The sequence below is a fragment of the Pseudonaja textilis genome, chromosome 3, assembly GCF_049901715.1.
Source record: "Pseudonaja textilis isolate UNSWEBS1 chromosome 3, rPseTex1.2, whole genome shotgun sequence".
Taxonomy (NCBI): Eukaryota; Metazoa; Chordata; class Lepidosauria; order Squamata; family Elapidae; genus Pseudonaja; species Pseudonaja textilis.
In genome coordinates this window covers 24,148,753-24,171,307 of record NC_141992.1, presented here as the reverse complement: position 1 = coordinate 24,171,307, position 22,555 = coordinate 24,148,753, and the positions used below count along the sequence as shown (strand labels likewise).

The 22,555-nt window shown below is 36.0% G+C and overlaps 2 protein-coding genes across 2 annotated transcripts in view; one reads left to right on the top strand and one right to left on the bottom strand.

Moving 5' to 3' along the window:
- The first annotated feature begins 215 nt into the window (after positions 1–215).
- Positions 216–5,224, top strand: FITM2 (fat storage inducing transmembrane protein 2). Its single transcript, XM_026697547.2, has 2 exons — positions 216–494; positions 1,921–5,224. Exons 1-2 carry the CDS (start codon positions 322–324, stop codon positions 2,531–2,533), a joined length of 786 nt encoding a protein of 261 aa, XP_026553332.1. The 5' UTR covers positions 216–321; the 3' UTR covers positions 2,534–5,224.
- A 4,812-nt stretch (positions 5,225–10,036) lies between these two features.
- GDAP1L1 (ganglioside induced differentiation associated protein 1 like 1) overlaps positions 10,037–22,555 on the bottom strand; it is a 51,274-nt gene continuing 38,755 nt past the window's right edge. The window contains exons 4-6 of the mRNA XM_026697537.2: positions 20,161–20,264; positions 18,276–18,390; positions 10,037–11,377 (exon numbers count right to left, since the gene is read on the bottom strand). Of these exons, the coding sequence (XP_026553322.1) occupies positions 11,034–11,377; positions 18,276–18,390; positions 20,161–20,264 (563 nt within the window). The 3' untranslated portion in view covers positions 10,037–11,033. The remainder of the gene's footprint in view (positions 11,378–18,275; positions 18,391–20,160; positions 20,265–22,555) is intronic.

Below are 22,555 nucleotides of genomic sequence, written 5' to 3'. Positions count from 1 at the left end.
AATTAAGGACCAAAACAAAGTCAACAGCACGTGTCCTCTATCACGCAGCCGCAGTCGGAAGATGACAAACTTAAACCTCAACCGCCGGGGATTTATTTACAAGCCTCGCGAAGCTTGCACAGAGACGCATGCGCATTCTATCCATCTTATCTCGCCTCCCTCCGCACAGTTGTAGTAGCTTTGGCGAGGGGGGGGCGGGGGCGGGGTGGAATGGAGGCGGAGCTGGCTGACGTGAGCATCGACGCAATACGGCGGTTGGAGGTTCCGTGCCGGGTGGGTCACCGCTTTCTCCTTTGCTGCGGTCTTGCCGACTCCTCCGTCATGGAGTCTGTGGACCGAGGCTCGCGTTTCTTGCTGCCTTACTTGACCCACTGTTCGGTGCGGCGAATGATGCCCTGGGCATTGATGAGCTTCATGGTGATCGGATCCCTTGTTAAAGAATTAATGCCGCTGGCTGCTACTTACCTGAGTAACAAGCGCAACGTGCTCAATGTGTAAGGGGCTTTCTCTGACCCTTGAGAGTCCTAGGCTTTGATGGAGGAAGAGGAGGATCAAGGGGATCCGAGAGGCAGGGCCTCGCAATGAGGGGGACACTGGCTGGCAGAAGGGCAAAGAGTAGGGGGCTTGCTGAAGGGTGTTGACGAAATACGGTATAAATGGGGGAGGTCTATGAGCCAGAAGAGGCTTGGCTCTTTTATATTGGGGTGAAGGGTACTCTCTCTTTCGCCCACTTCTCTCGGGGATATATTTCTAACCTGCTTCCCAAGTTGTATAGTTTGAGAAAGAGCCAGTGACCCTATGCTGTCTATTTTGATTAATGCATGATTTAAGTCTTGCTGTGTGAAGGAATCCAAATTAAGAGACTCTTAACATGGGTCTGCCTGACACATCCAATAAAGGCAACCTCATGGTTCCCTATTCGGCAATTTATTCCACTGGCTAACTGGTCTTCACTTTTTCTAAACTTTGGGAAGAATACATTGTAATAAGTATTAATATAGTAAGGTTAATTACTAGCCATAGATTAATATGAATTGAATTGCAATCCTGTAAAAACATAAATTTAAGCAGGGTAAGAGCTGGTTAGTACTTAGAAATCACCAGAAAAATCCTATGGTCTAGATAAGATTAGGAAGTTAAATCATTTTTGAATAAATAATGGCAAATGACTGCAATGTTGTTATTAAGAAAAGTACAGGTGTGTGGCTACAAAATCACCAAAACTTAAGTTCAACTCAAAGGAGATTTTACTTTTGCTAAATATTAACCTGTTTAACTCTTACCAAAAGTAAACGTCATAACTTGGTTAAATTTAATTGCAGCAAGGCTTTGATTAATTTTTAAAATTGGTTAATTTTTTTTATTGCTGCAAGCTTCCTTCAGAGAGTTTCTAACTTTAAAAATAGTTAAAATTATCTTTAAACGTGTAGAAGAATGTCACAATAAGATAAAAGTAAGTTTTCCACTGGTCACATACACCAATTAAGAAATACAACTTTATGTAAGCATATGGTTTGCAAATGATAATTCTATTTATCATCAGGTAGAAATGGGAAAAGTCTGGGATAAACAGGACTGAATTATAATTGCTATTTACAATTACATAGAGCTGCAGCTGGATTTAACAGTGAGGTGTTCTAACTGTTGTACACTAAAAGCTATGTTGCCTAGAATTGAGGGGGATAAACTAGAAACCCGCAGCTAACCACTTTCTTGGGCCATGTGAAGTTTTATAATAGCCTGTCAGTTTGATGTTTATCTTTTTTTTCTTATTCCTTTTGAGGAAAATTTTCATTTGAAATTTGTCTAGATTATATTTTGGAGAACGTTTTTAATTCCTCTCTAATAATTATTTAAAAGGTTAAATCATTGCTATTTTTTTATTACAACTATTTTTTTTCTTTATTTTATCTCTGACAGCTATTTTGTGAAATTTGCCTGGGCCTGGACATTCTCTCTGCTGTTGCCATTCATCTCTCTCACCAACTACAATGTCCTCCAGAATATTTTGCCTGTACTAGTTCGCCTTTTCTCATTGCTGGTTGGCACTATCATCTGGTATATATGCACAAGTACATTTTTGCTCATTCAGGACTTCACAGGCAGTTGTTACAAATCATCAACTCTTGCTGTAGTGACTCAAGAACATTCCAACCAACTACAGTGCCTACAAGCTGGTGGGATCTGGCAAAGTTTTGATATCTCAGGACATTCTTTCCTCCTTTCATATTGTGTTCTAATGATTCTAGAAGAAATGGCTGTGATGCCCAGTGTGAAAACTTTTCAGGGTTCTAGACTGCACAGAGTGGTGAACAGTTTGTTCTTAGCACTGGCTTGTTTGACTTTTATCTGGTTTTTCATGCTTCTTACTACTGCTGTATATTTCCATGATTTTTGGGACAAGATTTTTGGCACTTTGGTGGGCCTCTCTGCTTGGTATGGAACGTATAGGTTTTGGTACCTGTCACCTTTATCTCCTGGACTTCCTCCTCAAAGAACCCTTTATTTCCCAAAGCCTAATCGTAGGCTATAAAATCAGTTTGTTGACCAGATTCTGTTTTAAAGAATACTCATTTTTGATTATCTAAATTTATTTCCCAGAGTCTAATTGTGGGCCATAAAATCAGTTTGTGGATCAGAATCTGTTTTAATGAATATTTTTAATTATTTAAATTTTAAGACAACTATTAATATGAATATTTACAGTGAGTGGCAAAAGATCAAATACTGTTTGTATTATGAGTTTGTGACATAATTCTTGAAAGTGGTTGCTATATTAATATCAGGACTTCGTTAATCTTGGCTAACTAAATGGAAACTGTTGGCCAGATTGGTACTAAAATAACCTGAGAGGAAAATACTTATTTTAAAAACTGTACTTTTGACTATGAAGAGGCAAATTTAACAGAAAAAAATTCACTTAGATACAAAACTCATGTGCAAGGACTCGATAAATGGACATATTTTTGTTAGATAAAATAAATTGGCCAAGATCATATCTTATTTGAGGATTTGATAATTAACCAAATGATAGACACTTAAACATTTTGTCTCAAATTATCTTGCTTGAATATGTAAAAAAAAGTTTTCTTTGAGTTTGATTTAAATCCATATATTAAAACAAAAATGGATAGCCAGATTAGTTTATGCCATAAGGGGATTTTGGATTTAAAACAACTGTCCCTGCCATTCTATTTATTTCAACAGTCAACTTTGTACAGATGAAATAGCTTGCATCATGCACCATTTTTTCTAGAATTTATCTGGCTTAGAGTCTTTAGAATATCTTACGTCATGTTTTTGGCAACATGGCATTCCTGAATGCTTTATATCTGCAATCAACCTATTCTGTTAGAGCAGGCTGTTACTTGCAGGATTGCAGCTTTCACATACTCTGCTCTTCCAGTTCTGAATTAAAGATGGCAGTTAGGAAATCTATAGCAATGGTATAATTTATTGTACATGGGAGTTATATAGAAAAAACTATATTGGTTTTTATAGCCATCTGTCACAACAGGAAAAAAAATATTTAAAAACTCTTGTTTAGGTTCATTGGATACTTTGAATTTTCTTGCATGGTACAACCTTATAATGTTAATATATTTATATTAATTGTGTTTTTTACAGTTTTGCACTTTGACTAAAGGTATTACACTACAAGTGCAATTATTTTTAATATAATTGAAAAATAATCCAGTTGTAATGAATATTGTTGCTTTATATGTTATATTCAGCATACTATATTTTATGTGCTCCTACTAAACATTTAATAGTCAAGCTGCATAGTTTGTAGATACTAAGCTAAAGTGAGGATCTTTTCTGACTCAGATAAAACTTCGTTTTTTATTTTTGGTCTCCAAAGCCATGATAGACATGTACTGATACCACTGTAGGCATTGGTTCTAAAAATTGTTCTGTCTGTATCTGGTTTTGGGGGTGGAGGTTTAGATGGGAAGTAGGTATGTTAGAATTTTATGGAGGCCTAGTACACTTATCCTATGTTTATGTCTCCCAGAAATAAACGTTGCATAAATAAATATTACACATAAATATCTTGAGAGTTTCTGGAGCTGTAAAAATGTGATTGCATGTTGTCTACTATTTGCTTATGTTTGTGCTAACTTTTCAGTTTTCTAATTGTCTTGCTAATTCAGTTTCAGAGCTTTTAGGTTTGGATGTGATTGATACACTAAATGGTTTGAAATCTTCATGTTAATTATATTACTCACAAACTGCCTGAGTACAGGAGTTCGTATTCACAGACATGCCATTTTAAGTTCCTTCAAATTGTATCATACCTCTATATATACTATAAGATAGATACTTGGAAAGTCATCCAGTCAAATTTGTGTGTGCTAGCTTTTGCCATTTCCCCTTTAAAATAATGCCTTAGTGAACCATAGCTTCATATTTAGGATTGTTACTTGTCCCCCATAAAGTTACAACAGCTTATACTTTTGCCACATTTCAACTTGTATATTGTGCATGGCAATTGGTTTGTCTAACACTATTTCCAACATAGGAGAAAAAGTTTTATCTCAATCTCGGCTTTATGCCTACTCATAAATAAAAAATGAGCAGCTAAGCCACAGTTCGTATATGTGTGTGTGGGGGTGACTAATGAGTTGAAAATAATAGGCTCATTGGCAATGAAACTTGGGAGTTTTATGGAGGTGGAAATTTGAGGTCAATGGTATGTATCAGTGGAATTGGAAGCAGACTTAATTTATATTACCATTATTGGTTTTATTGTAAGCCCTTTTGGGAATCTTCTATGAAAAGAACTATACATTCATCTATCTACGTTAGATCCTCAGACCTTCATGAACTGAGCTACATGGGTATATGAAGAGCAGCCTTTATGGCTGGCAACCCATCTTTCAGTCAGATTACATTTATGGCTCCTGTAATTCAAAGTATTTCAGTATACAAATTGGTTCCATGTTATTATACTGAAGAATTAGTGAATTCTTAAGCAATTCCTAAGTATTATATGTTTCCGTTGGGTGAGATTTTTCTCAGCATACACAGACTTACATAAAGTATGTTTGCTGTAATATTTTTCATATTTCTTAAGCACTGATTTTGTATTGTTTAAAGAAGTGTTGAGAGAAGTAAAATGAAATGCATATGTTTTACAGATATGTACATTTTGTTAGCTGGGTATGATGTATCAGCATTGTTATTGTATAGGCAAGCATTCTATAAAAAATTCTTGTGACTCTACGTAATACAGATTTTTTGTGTGTAATAATCATTTGATGATAGTTTTGTTGCCCATGAATGAACAAATCAAATTCACCTTCACCACTGTCTCTCCAGTGGTTTTGGCTTCTTCTTTTTTAGCTAAACTACTTATATTGCCAAGTTGTGTTACAGTAATGCCCTAATCTGAAGCATATTTTACTACATTTTATAAGGTAAAAAGCACTGATTTTGCCAAATAATCATTTTTCTCCCTTACCTCTAATGCAATTTGTGCCATGATGGTGTAGCAATTGTATCAATAAAATAGACATTTGATGTATTTTGGTAACTGTAATGGAGAACAGATTAATCTGTGCTTCCTGAAGAGAGCAAACAATGTAAAACTCTGAGTATCTCATGACTACAGTGTCAAACTTCATTTTAAGCTACCTTTAATGTGTCGCAAATGGTTAATTTGTCTTCCAAAGCATAAGTGAGATTTTCTGTTGTGCAGATTTGGCCATGGAAATCAGTTTCAGGTTTGCCATTGATATTTCAAGAATGTTAGCTCTATCTTGGTTTCTGTTTTCAAAAACTTAATATCAGAACAAATAATTTTAAATTAATAAGAATGATATCTTAGAAATATATTGAATTGATTTCTAGTACAAACCATGGAAAGAATGTTGTAAACTTCATCTGTCACACTTGAGCAAGTTCCTAATTATAGCACGTTGGAAATACTTCTGTTTGGCATTCTTCTAGAAGTGCAGGGAAATCTCATAATAATACTTGGTAAAAAGATTGTGGGAAACCCAAAGTAGGAAAGTATTACAGTTAACCCTTGAGATATGATTATAGTGGAGTTTGCACGTGTCCTGAGAATTGTCACTTAATGATTCCCCATCCCTGCTCTTCCCAATGAATCAAATAAACATGCAGGTTGTTAAGTGGATCATGGGATGCCTAGGGTAGGGGAGGCTCTTGAAGGCCTAGCACAGTCCCACGCCCATCTGCTCCAGCCCTCTCAAGGCTTTCCCACTTACCAAAATACCTGTGCTCTGCTTCCTGCCCCTTGCATCTCCACAAGTTTTTTTCCTATTAAAAAAAAATCCAGGAAAAATTTACTTATTTATTGTAAATAATTTATATAGCTGCCTACTTGCTCACAACAACTTTCAATAAAGCATGCATAGTATTGGGGCTGTATCTTTTGTTATTAAATGTTTAGTTGGAACTCGTAGTTAAAGGTTCTTTGGGTATTAGAACAGGCAGCATTGGATACTTGGAATATACTTATGCATCTTTGTTTTAAAATTGAATACAGTCAGTGTCAAGTTGGTGAATCACTTGGCAAGCGGGTCACCATATAAATGCAATTAATTGTGCCTTCAACTGTCCTGTTCTAATGCCAACTGAGGCAAACTAGTTCTTGAGATGCAGCAGAAATTTTCACAACTGGATTTTAACTCCCAAGTAGGCCTTACTCAAAAGTATGGCAGTCTGGAGTGAAAGATGTTTAGTAGATTAAAGGATAAAAAATTCAGTCGGACAGTAGTGAGCCATTGGGTAACTAAGTCCAAAACTAGCATTTTTTAATTAAGCACACTTTGGGGAAACTTAACTGTGTTTTATAGTGATTACCTAGCATCTATGTTTACATTTTTACCTAACTGCAACTTAAGTGGATCAAATAAGCATATCTGATGAGGAATACTGAAGGTTCATCAATATTTGAGCTATCCCAACTTCATCCCTGCCAAAGCAATACCACTTTCATGGCTACATTTTGCACAAACCTCAGTTGACACTGGGGTGATTTAACCAGGATGATTCAAGAGGATGGATCGTGATGGGCAAGCTACAGTTTGCCTCTTTGTGCTTTGAAATGCTTCCTTTATGCATAAGATTTATGAATTGGAAATCTTTTCCAATCTTTAGTTGACTGGCAATGTGATAAATATAAGTATCTTTTAATGAGTATCTCCATATTAAACCAGCTGTGAACTAATATGTGTCCTATTCAATCTACACTACAGCCTTGTCCATTTGTGCAAAACTGTTAGTGAGCTTATTTTAAAGCAGAATATACCATAGAACATTTGGGAGACCAAGAGTTACATTTGGCCTAAGTACTATGACAGGGGACCCACTCCAAAAATACAAATTAGGGAAATAAAAACTAATGTAGATTTAAGTATAGCAAAATATTAAAATTAATATTGCTCAATGTTATGAATTATAATGTATTTAATAGTTTCTGTTTTTCAGCATGTTGAAGATTATAAGCTGGTGGCACTCTTTGAAGGTGTTCTAGCAATGGCAACAAAGATTTTGTATATTCTTATATTAAATGAATTTATGATAGGAAAAACAAGGACAGTTCTAGCTCATATCATTTTTCAAACATATATCATGTAATAATCAGAACAGCATAAATAGTCATTAGAATGTTCATATGCGTCCCTTGTATTGCATAAATTTCCGATTAGTTCCAAGATTCCTTGAAATGCTCATTAAAAATTGAAGATTATTGTGTGTATGGAACTGTTTGATTTCCACATCTGAAATATTTGTCCTCAACTGGGAGTGACTTGGCATGGGCAGGAAAAAGCATCCAATTGAATGGTTATAATTGTGCAATTTTTAATAACTGCAATATGGTGCAACTGCGGATGGATTTAGTCCAGAGCTTTTGAAGCTATTTAAAATCTCTTGCAGGTGTAATAATACATGCTACTTACCTATAATAACAGGGATATTAAAGATGTATGCCCTTAAGTTACCCTACACAATATTCTGTTCACTTTATCAGTGAAGATCAGAAGAATCCTAGATAAAAAGTACATATTTCCTTGCCTGTCACAGTACCCAACTGGTACCCATCCTAAGTAGATGAGAATAACTTTATCATCTAAAAAACTTACAACATTTTCTCTTACACATCTTTTTTTTTTAAAGAGTTTAGGGTTAGGGTTTCCAAATTCCATCAGATCCTTATAAGCCACACAGCCCTCGGATTCAGTTTAGGCAACCTTTTCCTCATCTAATATTCAAAATTTGGGTAGTATAAAAGCTGAAGAGTGCTGATCTACATCAGCAATAAATCTGACATGTAAAGGCATGTGATATTCCTTCTGGTGATATAGACATTTACACATATTTTGTTAGTAATATTTTGGCACTACCTTGAGATCTCCTTATTCTTGGGAAGTATTTCTGGAAGGGGATTATCCAGAAACTTCTGGTAGCAGCTGTTGGCTTTTCTATTTTAAGACTGCAAAGAAAGAAAGGTAGTGCTTGACAAAACAAGATAAAATTCAGTTGGTACCACTTATACCCACACAGCTTTAGAATTGTGCTGGAATATTTGCAGTATTTTATTAAATATAATTCAGAACAGTCATCTAGCTTTTGCACTTTTCCCAGGAGACCGGTACCTTTTGGGATGAAAGGTATTATATGGGTTTTCAGAGTATATCACCACATCTTATAATGGCTGCTATTAGAGAGATTGCCATCAGACCCTACAGCTATCAGGTCAACATCGCCAATTTATCCTTTAAAGACTAAGGGGCTAGGAGGTATCCAGAAGTATTTTGACATAAATAAAGAGGGGATCAAAGAGTTTTGCAGAGGGCCTGCAATCTAGATATTCAATAGACATATAGTATGTTGCTTACTCTGGAATAGCTTAAGCTTGCATATTAAACTTGTGTTAAGTATCTGGATATTGAACAGAATTCAGGAAAATTTAAGGACTTGCATCTTCATTTCTTGAAGTATTTTCTGTAATTCGGCTAATATTGATGTGCATAAATTCATATGCTTTTATCAGGCGATTAGGCAATCTCCATTACTGATGGTATGCTTTTCTGTGATTGGGGTTATTGGTTTAACCATGGGCACTGTGGGCTATATGTTGTGGTTCTACTCTAAACCTTGTGCACTGTCCAGAGTCACTGATGTGGAAGGGATGGTCATGAACTATTTCAATAAACGGGAATAGCAAATTTTCATATTCCTACCTGAATATTAAGTTGATATGAAAGAAGAAAAAGCTTCTTTAACAGCTCTGAAAAAGCTCTTCCAACAAGTTCGTCTTATCTAGCACCATAATCATGTAATCTAATACATAGCATTTAATTGCCTGTTCTGAGATGCATTTTATTAAGCATTTAATAGGCTAAAATGTCTAAGTAAATATAAAAAAAATCTTGTTGGACCAGATGAAAACCCATAAAATCTCAATTGCTGTTGCCTATAGTGATTAACCAGTTACTAGCTGGGAAGTCAACAAGCAAGTCATAAAAGCATAACAAACTCCCCAGTGTCTCATGTTCAGAGAATACATTGACTTTGATTCTGTAAATATCTTTCGCCATCCCAACAAAAGCCAATGAAAGGCCCACATGATATGGCCTTTAATTTGGTGTGCAGCAAATTAAATACCTATACACACAGAGGCAGCCCTGTTATTTGGATCAAATCTGACTTTGTTGAGGTCAAACATAATAATCCAAAAAACAATTTGAAAAAAAAGCCAGCTATTCTATCTAGAATTGTATTTTGTATTCCTGTAATGTATTTACTAAATTACAGAAACTGAATGACAGCACACATGGTCAAGATTTAATTTTGGGCTCATGATTGTTCATTTATGCTACTACTTTGACTACCTTTTAAATAGTCACATTATAAAATTAAAATAAATTCTACTCTGTATTACTTATTTAAAAAGAATAAACTCTTCTGACAATGTGCAGAAAGTCATTACTGCACATGTATACACAATTTATTTTTGGAAATGAATCAACTGATATAGACCACATTTAGAAATGTAAAGCTGTTACTCTTCCCATATGATTTATTTGAGTTCTCAGAAGTATTTTAAGCATGAATAGCATTGATGCTCACTATTCTTTCCAACATGCAAAAGGCACAATAAAGTGAGAAATATGATTTTTTTTGTGTGCAAAGTGTTTTCTAATAAAAATACACAACAAGAAAAATAACTGAGGAAAAATCCCCCAAAAGGAGTGTGGGGGGTCAAATTTCTTGAAAATTATTTAGAACTAATAAAAACAGGTATGTTCTTAAGAGTTCACAAAGGTTCCATTGGTGAAAGACACTTGGCAAATTCATGAAAGCAAGCTGGAGACAAACTCCTTGATGAATCAGAATTTCATCTGTAAAATTAAGTGCCATAATCAGAGAAAATTATAAGACATAATTAAAAATAATGTAAAAAAAAAGCAAAAGAATTACACTTAAATGCAAGTTAATTTAAAAAAAACTTGATCCAAACAAATTGAAAATACAAAGAAAAAACTCATAATTTTATGGTAAAACTTCACAAACTATTGTGATCCAACTCACTGCATCTGTTCTATTTTTTTTTAAGCACAACACAAAAACAGCTTATAGAAAAGTCCTTGTTATTTGCATCTGTAAGGGAAATAATGTGCTATGTGATTGAAAAACTTGTGATAAAATTTAGAAGTGCCACAGGGAATCCCATCTCTCAGTTTTGTAATTCATTTGCTAGTTGTTTCCTGGTGGTGCTTGACTGTGCTAAAAGGCTGTTTTGTTCCACAGCGGGTATATAAAAATACCCCACGATTTACAGATTTGTAATACTGACACCTACAAAAAGGCATTGTACAAGTTGAATATTTTTGTTGATTTGCATCCTTGCAGTATAGGTTTCCTACTTCTAGACTATGGAATGTCACATTAATAGTATAGTTATTCATATTGGTTTCAAATTTCATTATAATTACTGAAGATTCATCATAATTTCACACAGCACAGAGACATCAAACTAAACATCAAAACAGCCGGCACTAGATATATTTTTTCTTTAGATACCAATAAGCAAAATATCCCATCCCCCCTAGAGATCCCATGAGGAAGGAGGCCCCAAAAAAGGATGGAGGTTTCCGTTTGACCAGCCTGAATGCATTGGGTACCACTGCTGAGAGGAGAGTAGTATGGATGTCCCCCAAGACTTTCCTGAAGGCAAAACGTTTTTGTATCCTTTCAAAGAAGTTCTGTAGGTTGGGTCTGCTGCCATCTTCCCAGTATTTCTTTGAGAGTCCTAGGAACTTGAGGCGGTGTAATGTGGCTCCCAGCAAAACATCAGCCAAGGTGAATGCACATCCACAAAGCCAGAGTTCACATTTCTGCCCTAGAGAATGAAGCCACAATAATTATGTTGCATTGGCAGACAAGAAAACAAATGCTGCAATTGATCCTTACTTCATTGATAATAGATAATCAGAGTTGGAAGGGACCTTGTAGGTCATCTAGTCCAACCCCCTGCCCAAGCGGGAGACCCTACACCATTTTTGACAGATGGGAGTCCAATCTCTTCTTGAAGGTCTCAAGTGATGGCGCTCCCACAACTTCCAAGGACAAGCTGTTCCATTGGTTGATTGTTCTCACTGTCAGAAAGTTTCTCCTTATTTCCAGGTTAAATCTCTCCTTGTTCAGTTTCCATCAATTATTCCTTGTCTGGCCTACAGGTGCTTTAGAGTTTAGAAAATAGCTTGACTCCCTCCCTCTTTGTGGCAGCCCCTCAAATATTGGAAGACTGCTATCATGTCTCCCTGGTCCTTCTCTTCACTAGACTAGCCAAGCCCAGTTCCTGTAACCTTTCTTCATATGTTTTAGTCTCCAATCCCCATTGGCTTTTGATGGGGACTGATTAAACTGTCTTCTAGTAATAGATCTCTGGCAACTATCTGATTCAACAATTCATGAATTCTATCATTCCTTTTCACACCTAGGTAAGGGGGGTGGGGAGAAACGAAGCATGATTGTGGGATATGTTTTGCTGCTTGAAAAGCACACAGCTGCAATCAGATTATTTTGATAGCTGAGATACAAAATGCCATAAACTTTCCTTTCTATCCCGGGTAATTTAAGCATGAGATATTCATTAACTAACAATTTGCTACCTTTTAAAGAACATTAAAATCAGAAGCTTTGATAAGTATCTACTTAATCTTAGTGCTATCCCAATTATGCATCATAGTCAGCTCTTCAATTTCAGAAATGTTAATGAACAAAGGGGGAATGGTTGCTATCATTTATATTCTGTCTTTTTACTAGAATGGGAAGGGGCTGGCACAGTGATGTTACCAAAGAGAAGTGCCAAATCTAATTAATTGCAGGAATATTTGTGGTGTGTGTGTGGCCACATGCTCTAAGCCCTGATGTTTGCAACACCTGTAGAAAGAAAGCAGGGCATTGAGAATGTGGTCATAGCTGCCACCTTGACTTTTTTTTTTAATTCCCCCTACAGACATTTTTGTATCTATTTTTTCCTTTTTGAAAAGTAAAATGAAATCATTAAGACTTTTTAAGTCTTTACAGGCTATGTTTATTGTTCTTTCATTCTGAAAACCTGGAAAATTTAAGCTATCAAATTTGGCTGGCTTGTTTCCAAATTTCTCAGGATGATCTATAGGAGCTCAAGATAACAGAGCAGGATCTTCCCTCATTTCATGCTCAATACAAGCCACTCTCTAGAAAAGGATACGATAAAGCAAGTTTTCCCTTTCCAGCTGTTCAGCTTCTTCTGTAGTAGAAAGTAGTCCTATAACCACAAATTAGCCCAAAATGTCTGTGGCTAAGTGAGACAGATGTTAAGTGAATTTTGCCCCACTATATGACTGTACTTGCCACACTTGTTAAGTGAATCACTGTAATTGTTAGTAGCATGGTTGTTAAATGAATCCAGCCTCCCTATTGATTTTGCTTGTCAAAAGCTCACAAAAGGTAATCACAAGACCCCGGGACAATGCAACCGTCATAAATATGAGCCAGCTGCCCAGCAGCTGAATTTTGATCATGTGACCATAAAATGCTGCTACGGTTGTAAAGTGTGAAAAATTATCATGTCACTTTTTCAGTGTCATAACTTTGGTCACTAAGTACTATCTGTACTTCCAACCAAAGATGCAGACTTATAATTAAGCAACCTACAGCCGCCCCATTGGTACAGTCTTTAAAAGCCATGAAATCATCTGCCATGAAAATCTTTATGGCAGTCAATGATAGCTGGAACATTATGGGTTGAAGGACAATAAAAGGGAGGGATAATAATAACAAACTCTTAAACTTTGCTGTTTCTTTTTTATTAACCAGTTATGGTTTCCAGCTGCTCAACCTGCTCATGATCAATTTTAAGCAGTCACATATTCATGGTAAATGCCTGAAGAAATTAAGCATTAAACATCAGAAGAATACTTAAGCAGGTGAAGCAGGTGTATTCAGCCAACTTGCTCAGTTTGAGTAACATGAAACTTGACTACTCTTTTTGCGGTTTAGCCAACCTGTTTGTGACTTTATATTTCAGTTTGTTTACAACCCTCAAATGGATTAATTCAATAAACAAGGCACAATGTACAGTGAAAATATATTTAATATATTTTCTCAAAGTCTTGAAAATTGAAGATTAATTGATTTATATAAAATCTGGCATTTATTTCACCGTTTTTGCACTGGCTTTGACTCTGATTTGAGTAGTTTGAATTTGACTTTATACTTGCTCTTTTATTCCTTGCATTTAAATAATATAAACACAAATATTCAGAGGAACCAAAAACATTGAAATAATCCTTGGGGTGTGTGTGTGTGTGTGTGTGTATGTTATCTGAATAATTTTATTTCCCTGGATGAAAGATATGCATTCACCACATTATTTAAAATATTGAACCATACTTTGGGAAGAGCTGTCCCTGGGGCCATGAAGCCTATGTTAGTTAGAATCTAGACATCTCTCCATCTCTTCTGTGCCTTTCCTGAATTTCCACAGAACTGTAGCAGATACAATCTGGTCTACAGTTAAAAAGCAACAGTTCTCAGTTATAATAATTAATGTTCTCAGTTATAATAATTAATGTTCTCAGTTATAATAATTAATGTGTTGACAGGGGTGGGATTCAATTTTTAACAACCGGTCCTGTGGGCGTGGCTTAGTTGGTGGGTGTGGCTTCAGGTCATGTTATTGGCTGGGCATGGCCAACTCAATATCAGTTACATCGAGGCACACATCTCCTCACCTGGCTTCTCATGACTGTGGGTATGCTGCAACAGTCCTAAGTGCGAAAAATGGTCATAAGTCACTTTTTCAGTGCCATTGTAACTTTGAATGGTCACTCCACACAAGCAAAGTACCAGCAAAGTGGGGGGAAAAAAACTCCAGAGAAGTTCCGGAGACAGGAAGTCTAGTCCTGCCAAGAATGTAATAAGGGTTAATGGAGAGGCAGTTTCTGTAAGCAACACCAGAATGTTTCCTTCCTGCCTTCCTTACAGGATTAGGCCAGTAATTTCTTCTAACAACCGGTTCTCCGAACTGTTTAGAATGTTAACAACCGGTTCTAGCGAATAGGTATGAACTGGTAGAATCCCACCCCTGTGTATGGCCAAGAAAGCTGTTTATTTACAAGTGTGTGAAATGTACTATTCCAAACTAGCTTTTCAGACCATATTTTTCTCCACCTCTCACATCATACCATGTCCATAATAATAGTTAGCTGGTTGCCTCTTATTATAAGGCTGACACTTGGACACGCAGCTGGCAAGCATCAAGCTGTGAAAGAAGTAGAAGCAGTTTGAGATCTACAGACTCTGATGAGTTTTAAAATTACACAGATACCCTTTCTGCCCATCAGCACTGACAGGTGCAGAAATTAGAAATGTCATGCTGTATTTAAGTAGAGAAGAAAGGACAACCATAAGGAGTCACTTTCTTTTTCTAGAAGGCTGCTAAAAAACCTCAAGGGCACCAGATCTCTGCTGTATGAGTAGTGATTCATTTAACTCATGCTAAGATTTTTTTTCCCCCATGGGGAAAAGAACTCAAAGGAAACATTCAAAATATGACTGAGTTTCGAAAAAGGATTGTCTGGATCAGTATTTTTCATTTAAGTGAATAAAACTGATCAGTTAAGATAAAATCCCAAATGTTACTTTAATATTTTGAGTTACTGGATTGTTGATTTCAGTGGAGAGAAAGAAAATGCAGTCAGGTGGGATACCTGAGTTGAAAAACTGGATGATCAAATGAATATTTTGCTCAGGGGTTTACAAAGATTTGCAAATTCCCAAATGAAAAAGTATCCAGACATTTTCCCTAGTTCACAAAGATAACTTTTGACTTTTAGCAGAAAACATTTTGGAAAACATGTAGAATAAAAAGACCTCTCCTTTGCTTAATTTGTTCAAAGTGCACTATTTTGGGCTTTTTGTTTTCACAGAGCTCCCGATATTTTTTGGCAATTTATTGATTGATTATTAGATCACAGCAGGTGGTAGTCCTAGATGACCTTGGTTATATCAGCAGAGTCTATCCTAGTTAGATCTTGGGAGTGGAGGACCAGATGGAAAATAAGAGACCATCCTGAAAGGGGATAATATCCATTTCATAACGTTTCTAAGAAAACTGCAGGTATACGCAGTCACTAGGATTGGAGCTTGACCCAATCTTAACCCAATCTTAGCCCTTCTTAACCAAACCCTAGCATTTTGGAATGATATAAAGATAGAGATATAAAATTAAGATTTCACAAACAAGATTGGGCAAAAGATGGAATAAAAATCAATGACACCTGTTTAAAACCACTTAAGATTTGCAGATGTTGTTCTCTTCTCACAAGACCCAGAAGAGCTACAAAGATTCATATAAGAGCTGCACAAAGCAGGAGAACCATTTGGCTTAAAAATAAACCTGAAAAAGAGCCAGGTTATGTTTAATAAATTTACTAAAGAGAGAAAAATGTGTATATCTGGAGAACTAAACATAGTAGACCGCTACATATATCTTGGCTAATGGAAATTGATACGATAAAGGAAATTGAATGGCATGTTAAAAGTGGTTGGCAGGCATTTGACAAGCTAAGCATAATTTTCAAGAACAACTTCCCCATATGCCTGAAGAGAAAAGTTTTCAGTCAGGCTTGCTGTCAGGATTCCAGCAATCACCCTAATTAAATCATAATTCTTGAGCCAAACTTCAAAAAACTTCAAAGAATTTATTAGAGGCAACATACTGGCACTGCCCTGTATGAAGCCAACTCTGCCATAAATAAATTAACAGTCACCTGTGACCCTGTTTCCCCCCTCCCCCCTGGGTATCTCATAAACCAGATTCTCCAACTGAGCATGTTCATGGGCTGGGTGTCGTCATTCACATTCTCCAATTAAATATATTTGCAGGCAAAAGCTCTGGTATTTTAGTTACAATTTTTTAAGGATAAGAGTTGGAATATACTTTCGATTTCAAACTGCTACACTGCTTTTCCAGATTTCCTTCCTCCCCCCACCCTTTTATGGCAACTACTAAAACAGGCATAGGAATGTTTTATGAGTTGACAGCTATCTGCTCTAACACATGCCAGTGAAACATGGACACTAACCTCACAATTGATACAAAAGCTAAGAATCGCACAAAGTGCCATAGAAAGATACATGCTCAGCATTACAAAACAAGATAGAAAGACCTGCATATGGACTAGAGAACAAAAGTATACAATATCATTAAGAGAGTAAAAGAATGGAAATGGAAATGGAAGTGGGCTAGTCATATAGCAAAAAGAACTGATGGCAGATAGACAAAAGCAATCATGGAATGGATCCCTCTTGATAAAAAGCGTCCACCAATATTGTGGGCCCAATTGGCAAAAGAAAGCTCAGGACTGTTTGGTAGGAAACATGTGGAAGAGGTATTCAGTGGAGAGACAATGACTAAAATGATGATGATAAAACTGAGATTAGCTAGAAAGCAAATAGTCTGCCAAAAATGCAGAGAGATCTTATCCAAATAGTTGGCCCTTCTTTAAAATAATTAATTAGCTTTTATTAGACACCTTCTAAACCTAATGTTTCAATTTTGTTGTCCAGATCCCTTCAACAAAATAGTTGGCAGATAACTTGCATATGTTTATGTTCAAAAAGGATAAAGAGAAGACTTGGGTAACTTGATGTTAACACCAGGCTAAACTCTGTAACAGATTATTAAATAATTGGTTTATGATAATTCAGAAAAGAATGCATTGCTTGGCAGGACTCAAAATGATTTTACTAAGAACAAGTCATGCCAAATTAATTTGATTGACCAATAGAGGACACAGTGTTCCAAGCAAAGCATATCACAAAGTTTCCCATGAGATTCTACTAGACAGGATAGCAAAACATGGGCCTGACTATTCCACTGTGGATATAGAGCTGGTGAAACAATTCAGTAGCTTTGCATAAAATGGAAAAGAGATGATGAATGATGTAGGGATCCATTCTAGACTCTGTACAGTTTAGCATATTTCTAAATGACTTGGATAAAGGGTTAAAAAAATAAGAATATAAATTTGCAGACAACATGATTGGAAATTGTGCTATTGGAATAAGAAACACTTGGGAGGATATTGTCAAGGTTCAGAAATATTTTGACAAAGTGGAATGTTGAATAGAATTTATTCTTTAATTTTAACAGGAACTAAACAATGTGTGATGTATTTGTGAAAAAAGAATCCTAGTATACCTTCAGAAAAGCAAAAAGTCAAGGTTAGATTTGTTGGATACAAGATGAGCACCAAATAAATTTCATAAATAAATATTAAAATGTGTTATCATATCTCTTTCTCTATTCGGTATTGCTCATTGTTCAGACCACACCTAGAATAATGTCCCAGTTAAATCTCATTTTATGTCTCCAGTGAAATCTCATTTTAAAAAGATTGATAAATTGGTCAGTTGATTATTATATTACCACAAGTGGACATGGCTTAGTTAATTGTATAGTTTTGTGCAATTAAAATATAAAAAAGTTATCACACTAACAGATCACTATGTAATCTATATTGCTGTGTGCATATTTTGAATTTAAGAAAATACTATTTATACATCAGGGCAAAACTGAGGTGTAGAAAAGTCGAGATTATTTCAAACTGATTCACTGCAGATAGTAAGGTGCATTTGATGCAAATATTAATTGTATAGATGATAAAGTTAAACAAGTATCAGAAACTTCTACAAGTCACCAGAGAGAATCTAGGAAATAATATTCAGATGAACATAATGCATACCTTGATATTCAATTTTTCTCTTCTCCAGTTCAGCTTCAATTTGATCTAGCACCATTCCCAGATCTCCCAGGATTTTCTTCAGATAGTTCACATTGTCGTGCTCCAGAATTTTGGCCTAATGAAAATAACAAAGGCCTTACTACAAAAAAAAAAAAATAGCTTGCAAAGTAATGATTATCCAGTTGGATGTAGGAGATTTGTAAAAAAAGAAAAAGCAAATCTTTACAGCTTTATTTTTTATATTCTGTAATAGAAAGAGTTTGTTGGGTTTGCAAATTATCCAATCAAAGATTTAGACTTAGTCTGCTGATTCCTGCTCTCTTTGTGGCAGTTTGTAACCTGTGGTCTTGAAGGCTAGGAATGCAATGAAGGGACAGCCTTTTCTACCAGAAAAAAATAAATAAATTGGGAGACTCAAATGGAAAAGTGCTATTTTCCCAAAGACAGGACCCTCAAACCTCAATTTTTTTATCTATGCTGATGCTTTGCTTTCTTCTAGCAAGCTACTGCATTGAAGTTTCCAGTGAGTATTTCTGAAACAGTTTCCTCCATGTATGATTGTATGGATTTCTTAAAAATATTATTGCTCTCAATTTTTGTCAGCATATATATAGAATATTATGTAGAAAAAATACAAAAGAACAAAATACCCCGATAACAATTTTAACATGGCCACTTCTTCCATTCTTTCTATCTCTTTCCCTTTTCAAAACAATTCTTAATGATGCCATCAATGAAGCCATTGTCGCCTTGGTATTCAACCACTATCCCCTTTTTACAGGTAGTCCTCGACTTAACAATAGTTCATTTAGTGACCATTCAAAATTGCAACAGCACTTCAAAAAGTGACTTATGACCATTTTTTACACCTACGACTATTGCAGCATCCCCCTGGTCATGTGGTCAAAATTCAGATGCTTGGCAACTGACTCATATTTATTATGACAGTCACCTTTTGCAACGCTCTGACAAGCGAAGTCAATGGAGAAGCCAGATTCACTTAACAACTGTCTTACTAATGTAAAACTGCAGTGATTCACTTAATGGCAAGAAAGGTCATAAAATGGGGCAAAATTCACTTAACAATTGTCTCACTTAACAACATACATTTTGGGCTCAATTGTGAGTTGAGGCATTACAAGATAGAAAGACCTGCACATGGACTAGAGAATAAAAGTATACAATATCATCAAGAGAGTAAAAGAATGGAAATGGAAATGGAAGTGGGCTAGTCACACAGCAAGAAGAACTGATGACAGGTAGGCCAAAGCAGTTATAGAATGGATCCCTCTTGATAAAAAGTGTCTACCAAAGAGACCTAAAACATTTTGGACTCAATTGTGGTCATAGGTTTATCTTAGTTCTTTTTCAGAACTAAGGGGAAGTTGTTTTCTACTAAGGGGAAGTGATATGAAAGTTAAAAGATAAAAGAAACAGGGGTCATGCTAAAGTATGAATAGATTATATCCGCTACATTAATTAATTTGATTATATACAGTATTATTAATGCAGGGAAAAGCGGTGAGAGTCACATACAAATTATTCATGATAATCATTGCATCAATTCATTCTATTACAAGTTCTTAATTAAATTTGATGAGTTTTGTCTATTGTAGATGAATCAATAGGCAGTCTGGCTATCTCCTCAATTTAAGTTGGCCCGCAGGGGACCAATTGTTTACCCCATGTACCCCACTGCCTTTTTCACAGCCTTGGGGCACCATTAATTGGCCCTTTTCTTTGGAAGCTCTTTCTGGGTGAGAATGGGAAGTTCATGGAAAATGTCCAATAGTTAGTGAAACGTAGATTGAAGTTAACATCTATATCCATCCCAAACTTAGTGTTTCCATTTCTAATGATAAAACCCTCCGTGTGCTTGTCTCACCATAAGTTTCTTCTGTTTGGAAAGGTATGGTTCCGTTAGTTGTGCATCATCATCATCATCATGATCCAACTTCATCAGATCTGAGCTGGCATTAACTAAATGTCCTAAAGAGAAGAAAACATAAATGTTTTCCATGTTTGTGGCAGAGATTTACTCCCATCAGAGTGGTATTTCATTTGTAGTAGAAGCTTCATTCTTTTGCAAAACTCTTATATTTGTTTTATTAGCTGCACTGAAGAAATGATAACAATAAAATTAATGAAGGATCGAGGAGTAAAATAGGTTTCCTTTAAGGTCTGAGATATTATGTTTTACCCATATTCTGTCAGGATTCTGGCAGTTACCCCAATTAAATCATGAGTCTCAAGCCAAACTTCCAAAACTTTAAGAGGATTTATTGGGAGTTAACAAGTCTGGCACTGCCTGGGTATAGACAACTCTGAGACACATAATTCATTGTCATCCTTGATGCTGGTTTTCCCCCACCCCCTGGATGTATCATAATTCATATTCTCCAATGAGGCACATCCATAGCCAAGAATCATCAATCATGTTCTCCAGTGAGATATTTGCACAGCAGAAATTTCAGTCACCTAGTTACTATCTTTAAAAAAAACTATTTATGGAATGCACTTTTGATTCCCAAGCTGCCACACTGCTCTTTCAAAACCCCTTTCCCCACCTCCCCTTCTGTTGGCAACTCTAAAAAGACCATAGAAATATTGTATGAGTTGACATTAAAGTGCTGTCTTCCAGACAATGTGGGACATAGAAAATGGAAATTAGTGGGATCAGGCCAAAAAATAAATATATTTCCTTTAATTCACAGTTTGTTAAAATTAACTTACATACAGTCAAGTAATTGTTCCCATGTAATTACAGGTAGTCCTCAACTTACAACAGTTGATTTAATGACCGTTCGAAATTACAATGGCACCAAAAAAAGTGACTTACGATTTTTCACACTTATGTCCATTGAAACATCCTCACGGTCACATGATCAAAATTCAAATGCTTGACTTTTAAAGTGGTTTATATTTCTGATGGCTGCAGTGTGCTGGGGCTGTGTGATTACCCTTTGCCACCTTCTGACAAGCTAAGTCAATGGGGAATCCAGATTCTCTTAACAACCAAGTTACTAACTTAATCCATGCAATGATTCACTTAATAATTATGGCAAGAAAAGTCGTAAAGTGGGGCAAACTGACTTGACAAATGTTAGCAACATAAATTTTGGGCTCAACTGTGGTCATAACTCAAGGAGTACCTGTAATGATTTTCCATTCTATTACAGTAGAGAACACAATTTGATGTAAATGTCTGAAGAGACTTTGAGAACTACATCAAGGTGTCCAGGTTGTATATCTCTGTTCCAGATCATAATTTGGTGATTTCTGAGACTGTGCAATTTTGATTCTTTGTGGGAGAAAGTGCTGGTGCTATGTCATATTTTAGATTAGTATTTTTTAAAGGAAAAGAGAAAGCAGTCATAGTCTCCCATAATCATCTCTCAGTTGTGGTGGAATTAAGTCAGGCATTCTTCCTGGCAGATGCTAATATTCCAAAGCATATCCATAAACAGGGAGCTAATGCAAAGGTTTAAAAGGCTGAATGCTCCAACCAGAAAACTTGGCAGTTTTATTGTGATTAACTAATTGTGATTCCTGCTAACAAGAACCTTTCAGCTATATGCTTCTGTGATTTCCAGAGTTCCAAGCCAGCATAAGAAAAGCCATCTGGTAATTCTTGGGAGTTGTTGTCATGACACTTCTATAGCCACTCGTTCAGGGCTGTCAAATTCCTGACCCACGGGCCGCGCTGGCCATGCCTATACCCAGTTTAGCAAAAGGGGAAAAAGTCCTGATACATCACATGATGCCGCCATGACGACGTGAGTTTGACACCTCTGCACTAGGTTGAGGCAAACTATCTAAGGTAGATAAAATCATGAGTGAGGCTACATTTGAAATATTACTGGCAAATTTATCAATATAAATTTGTCCCGATACATCACATGATGCCGCCATGACGATGTGAATTTGACAACTCTGCACTAGGTTGAGGCAAACTATCTAAGGCAGATAAAATCATGAGTGAGGCTACATTCAAAATATTACTGGCAAATTTATCAACATATAAATGAGACTTACTTCAAGGAAAAGGCTAGTTTTGAACAAATGCATTAGCATTACTCTTTTCAATCTGGGTTAAATAGGGGATACATTATACCAATAACAATCTGTGTTCATTCTTTTCCCATCTTGACATTTCACCTCCCTTAGGTAATCACTTTTAATTAGCACAGCATTATGGGCTCAGCAAAAGCAATGCTTGAGCTATAAATCAATCTCTTAGTTGCTCTTTATATCTAGTACGGCCAAAGTAATTAAGCTTC

Bases quoted from the DNA above. Each gene is read 5' to 3' on its own strand.
- FITM2 (XM_026697547.2), top strand. From the start codon at position 322: ATGGAGTCTGTGGACCGAGGCTCGCGTTTCTTGCTGCCTTACTTGACC. The intron at 495-1,920 runs GTAAGGGGCTTT...TATCTCTGACAG, and splicing joins AAGCGCAACGTGCTCAATGT to CTATTTTGTGAAATTTGCCT.